The sequence below is a fragment of the Sinohyriopsis cumingii genome, chromosome 10 (assembly GCF_028554795.1).
Source record: "Sinohyriopsis cumingii isolate HCF-2022 chromosome 10, ASM2855479v2, whole genome shotgun sequence".
NCBI lineage: Eukaryota > Metazoa > Mollusca > Bivalvia > Unionida > Unionidae > Sinohyriopsis > Sinohyriopsis cumingii.
The window spans coordinates 14,731,169-14,752,506 of record NC_142970.1 but is presented as its reverse complement, the minus strand read 5'-3'; the positions used below and the strand labels follow the sequence as shown (position 1 = coordinate 14,752,506).

General features: G+C 33.5%; 1 protein-coding gene across 1 annotated transcript in view; it reads left to right on the top strand.

Moving 5' to 3' along the window:
- LOC149789637 (uncharacterized) overlaps window positions 1-20,002 on the top strand; it is a 58,658-nt gene extending 38,656 nt beyond the window's left edge. The window contains exons 4-6 of the mRNA XM_089973344.1: window positions 12,450-12,944; window positions 16,679-17,287; window positions 18,478-20,002. Coding sequence (XP_089829470.1) covers window positions 12,450-12,944; window positions 16,679-17,257 — 1,074 coding nt within the window. The 3' untranslated portion in view covers window positions 17,258-17,287; window positions 18,478-20,002. The remainder of the gene's footprint in view (window positions 1-12,449; window positions 12,945-16,678; window positions 17,288-18,477) is intronic.
- Window positions 20,003-21,338: the final 1,336 nt, after the last annotated feature.

The following is a 21,338-nucleotide window of genomic DNA, read 5'->3' as shown; positions in this document are numbered from 1 at the left end:
TGTAAAATATACAATTAATCAAGAGGTAATTATATAATGTACATGTGAGGGTTTTCATACACGACAGAGAGGCACTTGAGAACGCCATCAAAACAATGACACAGTCTCCAGTAAACACATAACAATTTAGTGTTGACATAGTTATTGATGAATATGGTAACGAAGACTATTTATTGACGTAGGAACAACTGCGGCGAGAACACATATCTATGATCACGTGGGATAGAGATCAGATTCTGAATTATGCACATTCCTGCATTAAACTTGATCAACTTAAAAAAGTATTGTCTATTTCTGAATTTTAAAAAATAACAAATATTTTCTAGCTAGTATATTTTAAAAAGTAAAAAAAAAATACATTATTTTATACTGATTTTCTCTAATCACTCTCACAAGTGACGTTACTAGAATCATTTTCATAAATGAGTGTTTTCACTTTCAATATCTAATATATTTTTTTCAGTGTATATTTTTCATTAATTGATATTCGAAATGATAGTGTATCCACCCTGAAATTTACGATTTTGTAATGAATCAGAATCAGAAATGATCTTTTCAGGATCAAGTTGAATATTTCTACTATCTTTTTTAATTTTTTTATTGCAAAAATAATAGAATTATTATTTGCAAAGTACATTTTATATATTTGAATTGTATTTTTAACCAAAAATAAACCGTAGCACGGTGAGCGGTTATCATTCATGGGGTCCCTTCATTAGCCTTCGATATTGTCCTTTCTCGAGACTCTTCTTATGGCCTTCTCAACACCCCACAAGGCTTTTCTTTTTTGGCCGATTTTCTTTCTGAATGTCCTTGTGGGGTCTTTAGTGAGATTTAGAACTCTCGTCACACTACGATTTATTTTTGGAGGCGTCACAAATTCTTTGATAAACATGGCCCCAGCGAATCTTCTAAACGAAATTAAATTTTGGAATATTTTGAAGGTTGTCTATGCCTTTCAATTTCATGTACACACTCCCATATCAAAACCCGAGAGTTCAAAACAGCATTCACCACGCTACCTGACGTGGTGAGGAGGTGTACATGAAACGCTTTTGGGCTGGTGCCCAAATTTAATGTAGAAAAGCCTCTATAATCGGTTCCGTCGACAGTATGTCGGTCACGAAATTCGAGCCATGACCACCAAGATGAGAATGTACCTCTGCGCCATGTTCCAATCGTACAAATATACGTTTCAGAAATTGTTATAAAGTTACCTATGCCAGGACGCTACACGCAGTACAATGTGGATTCATTTATGTTTAGAAACTCGCTTTATAAGATAATCGTATATATAATATATTTCTGCCCTGACAAAATCAGGTTTATTTCTGTGTAACACGTCGAAAAATAGCTTTGTTGTACCGCGTGTTCTTTCTGTACATGGAATGTGTTTTACTCTGATTTTGCTTGTAAGTTAGAAACCATAAATATCCTTTTACTAATTTGAACTATTATACAACTATGTTACATAACTGATATTAACTATAAAACAGATAATTAATTAATTATGATATAGATAATTATTTACCAGGACAAAATTAAAAAGGATCTACGCAGAATTATGTACCACATAATTATTTCCCTTCCTTCATATCAGTGACCTTAAGGGAGATAACTGTTGAATTACTCTTTGCCAAGGAGATGGGAGTTATGCCCCTTCAATAATACTGATTAATATATCAGAAAAAGAAAATTATTTTATCTCACATGTTTTGAGAGTGGGAAAAATTCAAATTTTTCATTATATATATATATATATATATATATATATATATATATATATATATATATATATATATATATATATATATATATATATATATATAAAGTTATATAAAGTTTCCCCACCAGCAATATACAAAGTCTTGAAATGATAAAATAATCGTTCTATAATTATTTTAACAATGATCATGATGATACGAAAAAGAAATAGATAAATAATTTAGTAAATATAAGAGGCATAACTACGTAATATCTCTGCCGGAGAGAGAAGGTTATCTCCCTTCAACAATAACAGAAAATGATTTTTGTTCATACTTTTTAAAAAAGCAGATCTGGTTATATTTTCTGTGATAGAATATAGTGAAGTTAGGTGAATATGAAAATATTTGGCAGATGCATACATCGACGGGAATAGTATTTCTTCGCCAGTCTCTGTATGTACAGACTTATTCGCCCTCTTTGCAACTGTTTTATAGTTACCAGTACCACCACATAAAGAATTCTGACTCTGTGTGATAGCTCTCAGATTAGATACATTATTATCGATTGTTACTCCGTTGATGTCATCGATCACAAGACTGTGTCTAATTACTCTGTAATAACACTCGAAAATGAATCGGTGACAGTAATAATTTTTCTTTCCTCCATGTTTGTTTTAATTATAATATGAACGAATTTGAGAGATTATCTAAGATCAAGCCTTCTAAAGATAAATGTAATCTTGATAGAATATCCCCTGACTTACCAATTAAAACTCTGGTTGATCCAAAGAATAAAAGTTTGATTAATACAATTTGTGATGCCAAAAAGGAATTTAGCAAAGATGGCGCATCTCACGTATGGTGAACCTTTAAAATCACTGATGGTATCGATGCTACGTTGACCGACAAACGAGCGGCAACTATCACTAATTATCTTGACAATCGAAAATATGTCTTTAAAGTAAAATTTATTGTATTAGCAGAAACTGACAATTGGATTATCCATGACAAATATGATCCTGTCCTTCATAACGAAAAAATTGCCATACTAAGTAAAAATTACAAACCAGGAAATGTTGACTTGTATTGACAAACCATATTATGAAAAAGCGTACCCTGCAACAGCAGTTATTTATGAAATGTATACGATAAATGATAAACCCAGCATTAATAATCTAAGACCGATGAAATTTTCAAAAATTTTGTACCCGAACGAGTAACGGAACATTTTACCGTTTCGACTCGTGGAAAATTTCTAATGGACAAAAGACGTAAAATAATAAATGCGTGGGGAGAAATAGTTAAAGACACCGGAGCGTCTATCAAAGATGTCATTGAGCTAGGAAAAACCAAAAATGTCCAATATCAATAAAAACGATAACCGAATAGATTTTGTATGAATCAAAAAATAAAACAGAAGGAGCTTCGATCAAAATTGTTGATCACAATGTGCATGAGTGAACTAATGCAGTAACAATATTTTCATGAAATCAGACTGTCACATTGTATGAAGGAGATATGAAATAAGTAAAAACGATCCTTTATCAGTATGGTTATTTCAGAGTTCTGAAACCGACGATGAATTGATTAGATCAGATATAAATATTTGTATCGAAGAAAAAGTAAATTTTATCAGTTTGTACGACCTTATTTATCGAACAAATTCTCAAACAAAAAATGAAAAATCTTGCACGGTGATATACCGATGATACTGAACAATTACTCAGTAATTGATTTACTGTTCCATCAGTTGCTGCTCATTTGGCATAGAGAAAATTCATGGAAACCAAACTGTTTTTTTATTTTATTAATGACATAATATCAAGTTGTGTTGAATATGGACATGGTGGATTGTGGGATACTAAATACGATCACAGAGATGTTATTTCGGTTGATGTGGTTACATGTTATCCAGGACGTTTTCTTGGAATGGGAGAATGTTCTGTATATTTTAAAAGATTTGGTCATCCAACACAAGAAATGACCAGAGTATCGATTAATGGACCATAACCGGATTTTGACTTGACTGGTTTCGCTTGTATCGAGTCATTCGAGTTTGTTAAAAGTCTTCATCAATTTGTTATGTCTGGTTTGGCAAACATTTTTCAGAAACTATGTCGGCACCAACATTATTACAATATATGCTTGATGTAAAAATACTGATATTTCTGACAATAAATGAAGCAATTATATCATATCGTCCACAGAAATAAGTTTGGTTACCACAACACAATAAATATTATGATGATGAAAATCCTGATACAACTGATTATGAACATTATTTTGCAAAATATCTCTGCAGGAAAACTAATCGGTAAATTCACCCAAGGAGGATCACATGATCATAAACGGCATTGTACAAGGTTAATTATAGATGATGCTGAGCTAGGTTTTATGATCGCTGATACAGTGAAGAAAAATACGCTTATAAGTCGAGAAATAGCTTTCTTGCCAAATGGAACCAAATTAGGTACAATTGTGAGTTATATGGACGGTGAGTCACCACGGTTTACTCATTTATGATCGTCAATGCTCGCATACCTTTCGATAAATCTATTATTGATGATAAACAGAATTTATGGGTTTGCTGTCAGAGTCGCTACGGATTCGTTTTATATCAATAAAAAATATTCAGGATTGTTGGAAAAGTTAAATATCAACACATATGCATCATGGGCGAATGGATAATACAACAAGAAAATATACTCGATTATTCTAAATTCGATAATGTTGAAATCAAGAGATATTTATTGCAAAAATATCAGACATTAAAGTTATCATCTGCACCATCAGTGTTTGATCCCATAGTTAAACATAAAACAATTTATCTTAACTGACCTAGAAGTTCTGGTAAAACAACTTGCGTGACTTAACTATTTCATAATTTTGATATCGTTTTAACCCCATACAGACAGACTTGCAAGAGAAATGAGAGAAAGAAACATTAAATCATATACTTATCATAGCTTTTTTGGATAGAAAGGAGAAGCATGGACTCCTGATCGAATGGGAGAGAAATATGTTAAAATGAGTATCGCTTTTTTTTGGATGAAATATATGCAATGTCATTAGAAACATTATAAACATTTCTTAATTGGTTATTAACAAAAAATACTGCTGTAATAATGTGTGGCGATGATGGTCAACCGTCACCTTTTGTTGGATTGTCTCCACATAAATGGTTGAAGAATTGTGTGAATCGCTATGAAAAAATAAATGATGATCATAGAGCACTTGATCAAGAATTAAGAGTTTGAAAAGTTAATCAGACTACAACCAAAAATAAAGATCAGTGTGAAATAATGCGTGAAGTAATTTCAGAAACCCCTATTAACAATTTTTGGAATTTGTGGAGACCAAATGATTTAATAGTTGCAAGTAGAAACATAGTTCGTGATGCACTTCAACAACAATTATTTATGTTACATCAAACAAAAAAGTGTCCAGAAATACCAGTGCCACTGTGTTATCGACCGGTTGATACGCGACGGCAGAATATCGACGTTGATGTACCAGGATCGTCAGAAAAACAAAATCTTGTATTAAATGATATTGTTTTAGTTGATGTCAATGTTGTTGAAGATGCGCTGAAAATAGAAAAATCTCCGTGAACGCTAGGATACGCGATGACGATTCATTCATCTCAGGGGTTAACTATTTCTGATGCGCGAGTTTGGATCATCGATGATCGCATCGAATGGTACAATTTAGTTTATCTCGCAGTGTCTAGAGTTTGGAACATATCTCAATTGCGGAGGATTATTATAGATTTTACATAAACCACTGGCGATGTTATTGACAATGATATAATACAAAAAAATTAGTTAAAACTGAACGTATAATGATGCTGAAACAACAACAGAATAATCATTGTGCGAGCTGTAATACAGTATTGTTGTGGCAATACTCGAGTAATGATCCAAGACAATTTACTGTAGACAGAATTAATAGTAAGTTTGGTCATACACGCGAAAATGTGAGGCTGACCTGTCTAATACGTAATCGACGTAGATGTGCTAGTTCAGTGAATGCGGTGGAAATTGTGTTTTCAGGAATTATTTGTTATTGATTGCGTACAAATCCACACTGAGGAGCACTTGAATCTAGTCTGTATATTGCAGGTCTACCCGTGGATATCTTACGTGTCGTTACACTCCAAATAGGATCAGTCTCTCTTTTGTACCGACTTTTAAGTTCACCGGGTTCATATAAATATCTTAGAGCAACATTACCTAATGCTGGTTGTTTTGAAAAATCATTTTGTTTTATTGGTATATACATTTTTTAAAACTGCGTTGATGAGTTTCATAGAAGTTGTTTGAGTAATTTCATTATTTAACGCGGCTGTCACACTTGGTAATCCTGCAACCCATTCACGAGATGTCGTATCCTGAATTATTTCCTTCGCATTCTGATATCCAAATAACTGCTCAGCAAGTGATCGATGAAATTGCTCAAGAATTGCTTGATCACGATGAATTGCAGGATGTCATCGTCGTATTTTGACGTTATTTTTTTCATCAGTGAGGATACTGCACCAAGAAAATCCTTGCCAGAATCAACTTGTAATAGTTGTGGCCATTGTAAGGGTCCACTTCGATAAATTCATTCAAACGTGAAAGCTACTTCAGCAGTTGTTTTAGTTGATAGTGCCTCTGCTTCTTTATACCTACTTGCAACATCAACGACAGTTGATGCGTATTTCTACGATATTTGACGTGTACCAATTTTAATAGCATCATGTGGTAAAAATAAAATATCCACCTGATGAACTTCATTAGGAATGCTGACATCAAAACGTGCATGCTGAATTCGTTTAGGTGGTGGTAACTAAATTTGCCATATTGCCTATTGTGCTAACCAATTTCTGGCGATAGAACATTCGACACCTGCTGCATCAGCAAGTTTGCTCATTGGTGCTCTACCTCTCCAGTATCACCTTGGACTATAATAAATTGATTCCATTATTTAATAATTGATTAATTAATTATCAGCTCGGGAAATTTTCAATATCCTAATGCTAGTTTACTTGTCATCGCAGATCTTATCAACCAGTTAGCTAATGATTCTCTGATATTTTTATTTTTTTATGGAATTTAACGAATGAGCAAACTTCACATATGCAGAATGTCTATCTTGTAGGTTTTCGCTTTTATATGCTTCGTCACGAACGTGACATGCTTGATCAATATAATTTATAGGATATTCGCCAGGTTTTGGTTGATCTTGGTTATCAAGTCGGGTACCAGGACCACAATAATTATATCACGGAATATATTTTTCTCCTGGGTATTTAGCTCATGGTGTTCCTGGAAATTTTGACATTGATGTAGTAATATCACCACCGTCTTTATGTTGAATTCTAGGTAAAAACAAAAATAATCTGTTACATATTGCACATTTTCCACCATATTCTTTTTTCCCATTTTTTGTTGTAACAGTGAATAAATCAATGGTTGGAGTTTTAACTCTACTACGTAAACAATATTGATTCATGTATATTTCTAATATGGATTTAATTGATTTCTCGGTGACACGAAATCAAGAACCAGTAATACATATTTCAGCATTACCGATTTCTGTTAGAATGATTATAATGTGTCCATCTGGAAGTTGAAAGACACAATTGCTGCTTAATCTTATAATGCGATGGTTAAAGTGGGACAAGTTATATGTAGTTGCACCATCAGTTGATAATCAGATATGTTATGAAGACTCAAAGATTTTAATGAAAATGCAAAATTGTTAAATGAAGATGGCAACCACATTATTAATTTTATAATCGTATTGACGAAGCACCGTCCGTTGATATACTAGATGGATTAATTAATAATCTCGTATTATATGATAATGTGATGCTGGATAAACAATCAAATCCAGCTCGAATATTTTTTCCAGAGGCTGACATAAAAATACAGATATAATTTATGTCACTCAGCGATATACACAAATATCTAAAGTTTTCAGAGATAAATGTACTATTTTAGTTTTGTTTAATGGAGTTGATACACAACCTCTGAGAAATATTCATCAAACTTGGTGAAGCGGAGATATGGACATAATTATATTAAAAAAATTATTTTCAAAAGCACAAACTACCCCACACAGATTTATAACAATAAATTTACACGATCCCCGAACAAGATAGTGTGTTGCTCTTTATAAAATAGTTGGTTAATAATTATAGTACCAGAGGAGGCATGGCCTCAAATAAATGTCCCGACGTGTAAACGCCAGTTGGTGTTATTGATTTTTGTTTTTGTAGAAAGCCTTAGTTTTAAAAAAGTAAACCTTCCAACATTAAAATCTTCACACACACCCTTTTTTCTTCGTTTTTCATAGGAAGCCTTAGTTTTTTAAAAATGGACCTTCCAGGAAGTGGTCTGTTCGCCTCCTCTGCTGCTATTGTTGTAAAGTGCTTAGAGCTTCTAAAGATTAGGCGCTATACAAATTCGACATTATTATGATTATTATTGAGATCTTTACTGGTGTCCATTTGAACCACAACTGCTAAAATGGCAGATCTCACCCCTATTTATAGGTTTTGGGAACACACTCGGGAAATTTGTGACAAAGATTTCACGAATATGACTAAATATGAAAGATTTCGGAAAGATTAACCTGAGCAACTCTAGTGTGAAGCCAAGCGCTCAATACACACAGTAGTAAAAATGGTGCTCAATTTCAAACGACAAAAATAGCAATTATTTTACAATAAATTATGCAAAGATTCAACATTGATGATGAACAGTTTCATCACACTGGTGACGAAAAATTATGAACTTACATGAGTATTACCTTAATCCTGGAGAAAAATGGATACAACTGCCTATTTCTCTCTCAAGATAGAAGGTTAGTGATATGTACACACTGGGCTTCAAAAATCTTTACCCAAATAATAAATATTTAAGCAAATCATTTTTATATGATTTACATATTGTGTCAAATTACTTTTCTTTTGTGCAAGGGTTATATATCAAAGACTTATTACATCTACTATTATTAGCATTGCAAACAGAGGTACAACTTTCCAACATGAAGGGAATGTTAATAAAATGAGATTATGCATTATCTCAAACATTAATTATATGTGCAAATACACTTTATGATAATATAAGTTGACAGGCAGTCAGGATTGTTTCACTCTCAGCTCTTCCTTCCGCAATATGTATATTAGATGGATGAAATCATACAAAATGGTTTATTTATTAAAGTACTTTTTACACCAACCACCTCCTATGCTTTATTTTAGTTCCATCAGCAGTGTAAAATTTATGTGAATAGTTGTTTATACTGTGAAGTTGTATATATGTCTGTGTGTGTGAACATACTTTTATTAGCTTATATCTTATATGCACATAACAGAGAGTCTCAAGGTAGATTAGTTTCCCATTTGTAACAAACTGAGTAACCCTCTAAAGATAAAGTCTTAGTATTATTATTATTATTATTATCAATACTGCCTTTGATCACATGAATGAATTGGCTTAAGAAGAGATTACCGACTTATGTCTTCTTTTCCGGTTGTTTTCAGAAGGGGTCATCATCTTTCTACCAAACAGGCAAATTCAGTTGTACAGTAGCAACCTTTAGCTGTAGTGCTCATACTAAAATATATGGGGACTGGGGGATAAAAGACTAAAATGTAGGGGGACTGGGGGATAAAATTCTAAAATGTAGGTAAAATGTAGGGGGACTGGGGGATAACATGCTAAAATGTAGGGGGACTGGTAGATAAAATACTAAAATGTGTGGGGACTGGGAGATGCCAAGTGGTCTAATCAGCTCTCCGTTATGGATCACTGCCATCTCACCTCTGTCTGTGTGGGTTAGAGTCTCGGATTCGTCCAATGTGGGTATGTGAGAACGTTTGCCAGTAGCTTCTCGTGGGTCGGGGGTTCATCCTAGGGTTTTCCCGGGTTCTTCCTCCATCATTATTACTGGCTGCCATGCATAGCCTATCATGTGCTGAAAAAATGGCGTTAAACCATACAACAACAACAACTAAAATTTAGGGGACTGGTAGATAAAATACTAAGCTATAGGCGGACTGGGGATAAAATACTAAACTGTAAAGGAACTAGGGGATAAAATGCTAAAATGTAGTGGGATTGGGATAAAATACTAAAATGTAGGGGGACTGTGGATAAAATACCAAAATGTAGGGGGACTGTGGATAAAATACTAAAATGTAGGGGGACTGGGATATAAAATACTCAAATATGTGGAGACTGGGAGATAAAATACTAAAATGTTGTGGGATTGGGATAAAATACTAAAATGTAAGGGGATTGGGATAAAATACTAAAATGTAGGGGGACTGTGGATAAAATACTAAGATGTAGGGGGACTGAGGATAAAATACTAAAATGTAGGGGGACTGGGAGATAAAATACTAAAATGTAGGGGGACTGTGGATAAAATGCTAAAGTGTAGGGGGACTGGGATAAAATATTAAATGTGTTGGGACTGGGAGATAAAATATTAAACTGTAGGGGGACTGGATGATAACATACTAACATATGGAGGGACTGGGGGATAAAATACTTAAATGTAGGTGGACTGGGGAAAATAATACTAGAATGTTGGGGGAATAGGAGATAAAATACTAAACTGTAAGGAGACTGGTGGAGAAAATACTAAAATGTAAGGGACTGGGGGATAAAATACTAAACTGTAAGGGGATTGGGGCATAACATTTAAGGTGAATGGGGTACACGATACTAAAATAGAGGGAGACTGGGGGATAAAATATTAAATGTGTGGGGACTGGGGGATAAAATCCTAAAATGTTGGGGGACTAGTGGATAAAATACTAAAATGTAGGGGGACGGGGATAAAATACTAAACTGTAGGCAGACTGGGGGATAAAATACTAAAATGCAGGGGACTAGGGGATAAAATACTAAACTGTAAAGGGACTGGTGGATAAAATACTAAAATGTATGCAGACTGGGGGATAAAATACTAAACTGTAAGGGGACTACGGGATAAGATACTAAAATTTATGGGACTGTGAATAAAATATTAAAATGTAGGGGACTGAGGGATAAAATACTAAAATGTAGGGACTGGGGATAAAATACTAAACTGTAAAGGGAATAGGGGATAAGAACCCAACATTTAGGGGACTGTGGATACAATATTAAAATGTAGGGGGACTGGGGGATAAAATACTAAAATGTAGGGGGACTGGGAGATAAAATATTAAATGTGTGGGCACTGGGGGATAAAATACTAAAATGTTGGGGGACTGGGATAAAATACTAAAATGTAGGGGAACTGGGAGATAAAATTTTAAAATGTAGGGGGACTGGATGATAACATACTAACATATAGGGGGACTGGGGGATAAAATACTAGAATGTTGGGAAATAGGAGATAAAATACTAAACTGTAAGGGGACTGATCGATAAAATACTAAAATGTAGGGGGACTAGCGGATAAAATACTAAAATGTAGGGGGACGGTGATAAAATACTAAAATGTAAGGGGACGGGGGATAAAATACTAAAATGTAGGGGGACGGGGATAAAATACTAAAATGTAGGGGACTGGGGGATAAAATACTAAAATGTAGGGGGACGGGGATAAAATACTAAAATGTAAGAGGACTGGGGGATAAAATACTAAACTGTTGGGGTCTGGGGGATAAACTACTAAAATGTAAGGGGACTGGGGGATAAAATACTAAACTGTTGGAGGACTGGGGGATAAAATACTAAAATGTAGGGCGCTGGGGGATAAAATACTAGAATGTAAGGGGACTGGGGGATAAAATACTAAAATGTTGGGGGAGTAGGAGATATAATACTAAACTGTAGTTTGACTGGGGGATATACTAATAAAATGTAAGTGGACGGGGGGATAAAATACTGAAATGTAGGGCAGTGGGAGATAAAATATTAGAATGTAAGGGGACAGGGTGTTAAAATAGTAAACTGTTGGGGGACTGGTGTTAAAATGCTAAAATATAGGGGGACTGTGGGATAAAATACTAAAATATAGGGGACTTGGGAATAAAATGATAAAATATAGGGGACTGGGGGATAAAATACTACAATATAGGGGACTGGGGGATACAATACTAAAATATAGTGGGACTGGGGAATAAAATACTAAAATATGTCGGACTGGGGGATAAAATACTAAACTGTGGGGGGACTGGGGATATAAACTAGTTTCAATTATACAATACTTACCTGCTGGTATTGCTTAGTCCTTAAAAATGTAATGACAAAATGACATGTGCTCAGTCACATGTCAGGCTTCAAGATTTTTCACCATTTGCACCCCATATAAACTTCATTTATTAATACTCCTTGTATATGAAATAATCCTGTCAATACAGCATTTTCACAGGAAAATTTAATAGGATTTTTGTTGGTCATTTGAAAATATTTTTGTTGCTAATCCACCTAAAATGAAAGTCATATCTACATGTGCTATTCCTTAAAATGCTTTTCATTATGTCCGGTCAGTCCAGAATTAAGTAAGTGACAATATCATATCCAATATGGGTCACACAGTATCCATAATCAAATTGTTGTTATTGCTAAAGTTGCTTGAAATTCTGATTCACTTACATGCTTTTGTATCCTCATTTTTACAATTTTTTTTATTTCTACCCTAAATTGCATTTGCGTATGACCTTGATTTGTGTTTATAAGTCTAGGCTTGAGTAGTTTTTACTTGTATTTTCTTTATGTGTGTACGTTTATATATAATATATTCTATTGTTAGGTGGAGAACTACTTTCTTGCACCTTGTATGCTTCATCAGAAATGTCCAAGAGAAGTTACCACCCCTGATGAAGATCCCCGGATTGTGAGCACGTTAGATCTGAGCTGTGAGTTTACGGGGAAGTTTTTGCCACCCCCCATCTTCCATAGGCTTCTTGCTGCCTGTGTAGCTCACTGGCCAGTTGCCCAAAATAAGGAATCCTCCAAAAGTCTCATTTTCTGTGGCAGTTGTGTGTTTGATCTTGACCTGTTCCACAGATTGACTCTATACTACAGGAACCACGTGGTGTGTGCAAGAATAACGAGGATGGTGATTGATGAAGTCAGGACTCCTGATGCAAAGCTTTGCAGCAGAGTTAGAAAGTTCATTACATTGAATCTCTCCAAGATTATCTCTTACCTTGGCGAAAATCTACAATATGCACTGCTTGTACAGAGTCCACCATCCCGAGGAGTCCCTGAAGCTCGCATGTTTCAGATGTGGTTTGCAGATGAGGTAAATTGTTTTCAAACATTACTGAAGGGTAATATGATAGTATTGACTTCCCCTTGGACTACCGTTCTCCCATAATATTATATGGTTGGATATGCAAGTGTATGGGCAGAGATTGGTCATTATATCCCATTATATAACACTCCTGTTCTCTTATCTGGCTAGTAATACAAGTCCATGGGTTAGACAAGTCACTAAACATCCCACATGTAAGACAGCAGTTACTTAAAGATAATACACCAGTAAATCTAGTCCGGTACCTGACATAATGCAACATTATTGAATAACAGTAATAGTCATAGTCAGATGCCAGAGTAAATGGAAAATGTGCACTGTATTGTTTTAAGATAAATTCCTTTAATTAACCAACCAAAATCCAAACCTATAAAATGTGAAAATTTAATCGCATGTTTTTCATTAACTTGTGTGCATTCGATATTTTTATTAATCAATGGAATGCTTGTACTTTTATTATTCCTTTTTTAGCATCTTTTAGTCTATGTATGTTTTTCACATCAGTTTTAGTTTGCCTGGCTATAAAGCCTTGTGAGCTTGTGGTATGGCTCTGCATCCATCAGTTTTGTGTTCCACCGATGACTTGCCACTACTCAGGAAGTCGTATTTCTGATTCATTAGTGATCAGACTATTAATGCAGGCTAATAACATCAATATATGGTATAAGAGAGAGAATGGGAGATTAACACATTAATGAGGTGATATTGTATGTTATTGGCTAACTATTATACCATTATATTTTATACAACTTTGATCAAACTAGGAATTTGAGCATATCCAATGACATTCTCAAAAGACTTTGATAATAGGGATGTTCCGTGCATATTGAAGAAGTGATAATGCAACTAAACTGAATTTGTTGCCACTCCTGAGTTAAAATCAGATTATGATTAAACTCGTTATATTAATTTACCTCAAGATGATTTTGAAGGAGTTTGATAATTAACAAGTTCCATGCACATCAGTTTAATGAATATAAGTTCGATTTGATGGGATGTGGTAGTTACAACCCTGGAACCTGTATTTACTGAACTAGATCCATGCATATCAGTATACTGAATATAAGGTCGATTTCATTGGATGTGGTAGTTACAGCCCTGGAACCTGTAATTAAGACAAATCAAACTTAAGGCCTTAACTTTATCAACATCTTAAATGATTTAGATGAGTTAGATCTTCCTGCATAATTAGCTCCAAGTTTTGTACAAAGTCAGCGATTTTCCAGAATGTATGTAATAATAATGTAATAATATTTAAGCTTAATATTAATAAAGATGAAAGGTATAAATGGGGTTACGTGCATTTGCAACTAAGAGTGAAATAATACAATTTAAGATATTACATATAAAACCAATTTAATCTGAGATGGAATTATTATTTTTTAATTCAAAACATTTGAATACAAATAATTTTCATTGCTCCCAGTTCACTTGAAACTGAAATGTATTCAAACTTTCTAGAACTTTGACCTCATTAATTGTTGCCCTATAGATCCAAATGTTCCCATTGGGCATATTGAGTCAGAGAAGTGATCATTTTCCAGTGTTTCTAAATAAACCTACTAAGTTGGTTACATTTTTGTCCATTTTACAATTAAATAGTTCCAGTTTGATGTCATTCACACCGGACGGTTATATCAGCACTGTGTTATCACCAACATACTTTGAAAGATGTATTGCTTATCGTAATTTAAAACAGTGATGATTTTGATATCCAATATGACCATGTTGAAAATTTGATTATCGAAACTATTAAATGACAAGTGTTTTGGTCATTTCCATCAGAAGAATTCACCGGACTCTATTGTTAGAACTAGACACTAGGTGCCATTGCTCGCAGCATGAGTATGAATGTATCTTTTCTTTGATATGGTATTTCCTCGATTAAATCATTTTAATAAGCTGTAAATGTTTATGCTGATGTAGATAGTGGTATTACCACCAAATACAATATTGTTTTATGTTCAAGGTCAGCGCTTGCTATATAAGTGTGATTGGATTAATATTCACTGTACATTTGTTTTTATAATTGATATTCCTGATTCAAATGCCAAAGAAATTCAGCCAATACATGTGATGAAGATACGCTTTATTTCAGTAATTGTTTATTTGACTATTAACTATTCATTTACAAAGGAAAGACTTGTTGAAGTGCCTAGTATTCTTGAATGATCAATTGGATTTCTTTTGCCAAGTTATTTCTTTTTCTTGCAGTATGATTGACATCACTATAAATTGCCACATTGCAGACATAACTAAAAATTTGTTAAAGCTACGTTAAAATTTAAATCACACACACACACATACACACACCCTTTAAGATCCAGTTTCATGCGCAAATGTACCTTAATGTCCTTGATAAACACATCTTCTTGCTTAGTGCTAAATTAAACCTGCCAATAAAGTGAGCTTTCATGCATCCCGAGTCCTTACCTTTGACTACTTTAATCCTGTTACAGGGATGGGTGTGTGGTGTATAGGTTAGCATGCTATTTCATTAGAGCTATGCAGCAGCTTCAATTTCTGATAGCATGAGTTTGAATGGAATTTTGGTAACATCATACATATATAAACTGTTTTGAAAATATTGCTATCATTATATTAATTTATTTCATATAATCATGTATCCATATTTGGGATCCAGCAAAAGCTAATTTCATGACATGTGTGATTTATATATCAGTGTCACAAGATGTGTGCATATATATATATATATATATATATATATATATATATATATATATATATATAATTATTAAATTTCTTCTTTCTTTACTTACTTTTTTCTTTAGAAATGGTGATATCAAACATGTTTGACTTTAAGGTGTACCATTATTAGTGTGAATCTAGCCCAGAAAAATAATCAATGCTGCATTAAAAGCATGCATATATATATATATATATATATATATATATATATATATATATATATATATATATACACACACACACACACATATATATATACATATATATATATATATATATATATATATATATATATATATATATATATATATATATATATATATATATATATATATATCTTTCTTATCATCAAAAGCCTTCCTCCCTACATATAATGATTGGTGAATATGATTTATTTTATCTTAGTAGTGGGGTTTTTTTTGTTGCTTTTTGGGGTTGTTGTTGTTTTTATAGGGTTTAACGCCATTTTTCAGCACAAGATAGGCTATACATGACGGCCAGTATTAATAGTGGAGGAAGAACCTGAGAAAACCACGGTAAGAACCACCGACCCACGAGAAGCTACCGGCAAGCTTTCTCACATATCCACATTGGCTGAGCCCAAGACTCGAACCTACGCAGACAGAGGTGAGATGGCAGTGATCCGTGATGAAGAGTGCTTTAGACCACTCGGCCACTCGGGAGCCCTTTTTTGGGGTATATATATATATATATATATATATATATATATATATATATATATATATATATATATATATATATATATATATATAGTACTGTTGATGAATGGTCAACCCCAGTTAGATTTATACTGGTTTTAAAGCCATTGATTTTCTTTAATATGCGTTCATAGGATAGACATGTTCTTTTCTTCTGTCAGAATGAAATAGTACAAAACATTTCTTCATGATATTTACATTACTAGCATCAACCTGTAATGTTATTTTTTACTGTATGTTTAATCATTGAAGTCATCGATATATGTAAGAATATTGGTCTTCCATTTCATTTAGGAACATGATCCTGATGCATCCATAACACCGGAACACATGAATCATGCTCGCCTCTGTGTTGCTTTAGTAACTGTTTGTGGAAATGCCATGAGAGAAATTCTCCTTAGCAGCTTTCCTGTGCCATACAAAGACATCTACCAAGCTATATTGGCCAATAAATTCACATTGACCAGGAAACAGGGCAGACCTCTTCTTAACTCTGATCAAGTTCAGCTGGTTTTCCCAGATCCTCAGGGACATAAAACAGGAACGGTGGACCACTTTGACCTTTCGTTGCTATATACTCTGATCAGAAATGTCAGTACAGTTCCTGCTCCTTTGACAGGATGGGGAAATGATCCACAAAATCAACCAAGAGACAGTTCTCTTGGAGCTAGTGTGGAACGAATTCGTTCATATAGAAATCATATCACTGGTCATTCCGCAGATGGAAAAATTAGCCGAAAAGAATTTGAGGATTACTGGAACAATATTGATGCAGTACTTCATGACATTGAATCTGTACTTGGCAGACAGGTATACAGCCCAGAGTTGGCCAAGCAAAGGAGTCAGGTGATCTCCATATATCAAGCTTGGTAGCTACAACAAATGTTAATGGAGATGCAACAGGTACAAAGTAAAAATATGGTGTGTATGATATGATGACAGAACGTACATGTAACTCATCCTCAAAAATGTAGTAAAAAATTTGGTTTTAGCTAAACCCACCCTTCTGGTTTCTATGAAGTTTAAGCATTACCTTTTTCGGGATACGTAATGGTATATTTGAACAGGTGGACGCCAATATGTAGTGTTCAGTTCATGACAAAAAATGTCAGAATGGAGAATATTCACTTGATTTTCAAAATAATCTCAGTCTTGATTTAAATACAATGTCATCATATCATCTGCACATACCAATTACATCACATTTCTTTTTGCACTATGTCAAATCATGCACACACAATAATTACGTCACAGATTTGTAGAGTCTTTGTCATATCATGTGTACTTAATAATTACGTCACAAATTTAAATCACAGTATTTAGCATACTAATTAAAAGTTGTATATTCTGTCATCATATCATGTACACATACTAATTAAAACAAGATTTGATGGTCTGTCTTCACAGCATGTACAGAGAATAATTAAATAAAAATTTGATAGTCTGTCTTCACAGCATGTACACTTATAATTAAATCAAAATTGGATGGAGTCTATCCTCACATCAATAATCACATCATAATTTGTTATAAGCTGATTGTTTTGTTTTCTAATTTGTTCTACTCCGTGATGAAAGCATGCATTATTGTTACAATTATTACTAGTATTGCCTCCATGAAAATGATTTCGTTTAACTTGTATATGCCATTTTTCACCTCATGGCCATGTAGAAATGAATGCAAAGTTCTTTCTTACGGAGACATCAATGTCTCCCCTATAGACTATAAACAACTATATCTTCTTGACCATAGGGGCTTTTCCAGTGATCTTTATGTTTTTATGACCTCTATATACGTGGCATTGGACATTTTACCAAATGGTACATATGTAAGAAAATTTAAAAATATATGATGAGAGTGCATTTTGTAATAGTTGAAAGTAACTGTTATTGCATTATGACATGGAACATTATATAGAAGAAATGTATCTTTTTCATATGTCATAAAAGGGTATGGATTTAAGTTATATTGCACACTTGCAAATTGCACTGTAGTAAAGTTTGTGACATGCAGAATCAGCTTACTTTTTTCCTGACTAATTCATTCAGCTCATGGAATTTTTAAGTTTAAGACAAGAACTGTATGCTTTTTTCAGCATTGTCCAATCAAAGGCTACTTTCTTGTGGAGGAGGAATGAATGATTGACTAGATCATATGTACCAGCAGAAACATCCCCAGGACACGTCATTCCATGTCATGAATCAACTCATTATTGTATGGGGCAAATTATTTCCGTAGGTGGAAACATATGACAACATTGATACGGAGAAACTAAAAATAAGTGTTGGCTGTGGTGAAACACAACATAATTATAGGCTGACTACCATGGAGAAACACAATACATATACAGTGTTTACTATGGAGAAATACAAGATAGTTATAGTGTTAACTGTGGATGAACACAAAACAATTAGTGTTTACTATGGAAAAATACAAGACAGTTATAGTGTTAACTGTGGATGAACACAAGACAATTAGTGTTTACTATGGAGAAATACAAGACAGTTATATTTTTAACTGTAGACGAACACAAGACAATTAGTTTTTACTGTGGAGGAATACACGACAGTTATAGCGTTAACTGTGGATGAACACAATACAATTAGTGTTTAATATGGAGGACTATAAGACATTTATAGTAGTGACTATGGAGAAACACAAAACAGTTATGTTGACTTTCAGGGAAAAAACACAAGACAGTTATAATGTTGACTATGGACAAACAAAAGACAGGTATTGAATATGAATAAATATGGAACATTTATAGTGTTGATTACGGGAATAGACAAGACAGTATGTTGACTATGGAAATGCACAGGACAGTTAGTATGCTGACTTTAGAAATACACAAAACAGTTTGTATGTTGACTGTATAAATACACAGGACAGTTAGTATGTTGAGTTTAGAAATACACAGGACAGTTAGTATGTTGACTTTACAAATACACAAGACAGTTTGTTTGTTGACTGTATAAATACACAGGACAGTTAGTATGTTGACTATGGGAATACACAGGACAGTTAGTATGTTGACTTTAGAAATACACAAGACAGTTTGTTTGTTGACTATATAAATACACAGGACAGTTAGTATGTTGACTATGGGAATACACAGGACAGTTAGTATGCTGACTATGGGAATACACAGGACAGTTAGCATGTTGATTTAGAAATACACAAGACAGTTTGTTTGTTGACTATATAAATACACAGGACAGTTAGTATGTTGACTATGGGAATACACAGGACAGTTAGTATGTTGACTTTAGAAATACACAAGACAGTTTGTTTGTTGACTATATAAATACACAGGACAGTTAGTATGTTGACTATGGGAATACACAGGACAGTTAGTATGCTGACTATGGGAATACACAGGACAGTTAGCATGTTGATTTAGAAATACACAAGACAGTTTGTTTGTTGACTATATAAATACACAGGACAGTTAGTATGTTGACTATGGGAATACACAGGACAGTTAGTATGTTGACTTTAGAAATACACAAGACAGTTTGTTTGTTGACTATATAAATACACAGGACAGTTAGTATGTTGACTATGGGAATACACAGGACAGTTAGTATGCTGACTATGGGAATACACAGGACAGTTAGCATGTTGATTTAGAAATACACAAGACAGTTTGCTTGTTGACTATATAAATACACAGGACAGTTAGTGTGTTGACTATGGGAATACACAGGACAGTTAGTATGTTGACTTTAGAAATACACAAGACAGTTTGTATGTTGACTATATAAATACACAAGACAGTTTGTATGTTGACTATATAAATACACAAGACAGTTTGTATGTTAACTATATAAATATACAGGAGAGTTAGTATGTTGACTTTAGAAATACACAATACAGTTAGTATGTTGACTTTAGAAATACACAAGACAGTTTGTATGTTGACTATATAAATACACAAGACAGTTTGTATGTTGACTGTATAAATACACAGAACAGTTTGTATGTTGAATATATAAATGCACAAGACAGTTTGTATGCTGAAAATTGAGGTATACAAGATAATTACAGTCATGACTGGAAATACACATGACAATTATTGTGTTGTCTGTATAGGAACAATACATGTATAGTGTTGACGTTGTAAATAGACAAGACAGTTATAAAGTTGACTATTGATGAAAATATTGAATAATGGTGGCGCATTAAGTGAAGAAAATTTAATTGCTTGCTTTTAAATGTTACATTATGTAGATTTAAAGGTTTCATTAGCTGTGCATTTTCTCAGTATTTTTAAGACTGTTGTTTTAAACCCTTTTTTTCTTTAAATGTGTGTTTGACCAACAATATAGTATTACAGCATGGCTGTCCAAAGCATGCAACTGAATTCACTTGACACTTCATATTCCTGTTTTTATCATTAGTTATATCTTAGCCATGATTATATAGACAGCAGTATCAACCATGATTATATGATCAGTACTATCAACCATGATTATATAATCAACCACATCAACCATGATTATATAATCAACAATATCAACCATGATTATATAGTCAGCAATATCAACCATGATTATATAGTCAGCAATATCAGCCATGATTATATAATCAATCATATCAACCATGATTATATAGTCAGCAATATCATTTATTTTATTTATACTTTTTTATTTCCTTTCTTGTAGTTATTCTGAGTTTATTTGACAAGGTTAAATAATGAGACTAATAGTGCTTCATTTCCCATAGAACTTAATGTTAATATATCAAAAAAGGAAAACTTCATTCATTGGAGGCAGGCAATTTTATAAAGCCTTCAGTAGCAGATGCTTCACGTCATATTTTTGAACCTCATGCTGTTATGCAGGGTGGATGCCTGTTTTGCACATAATAATGTAATCTCTCATCAAGAGTTCATATGGCATTTTCTCATTAGGGAATAAAGTATAAAAAATCAAATACAACCAAATGTACATAGAC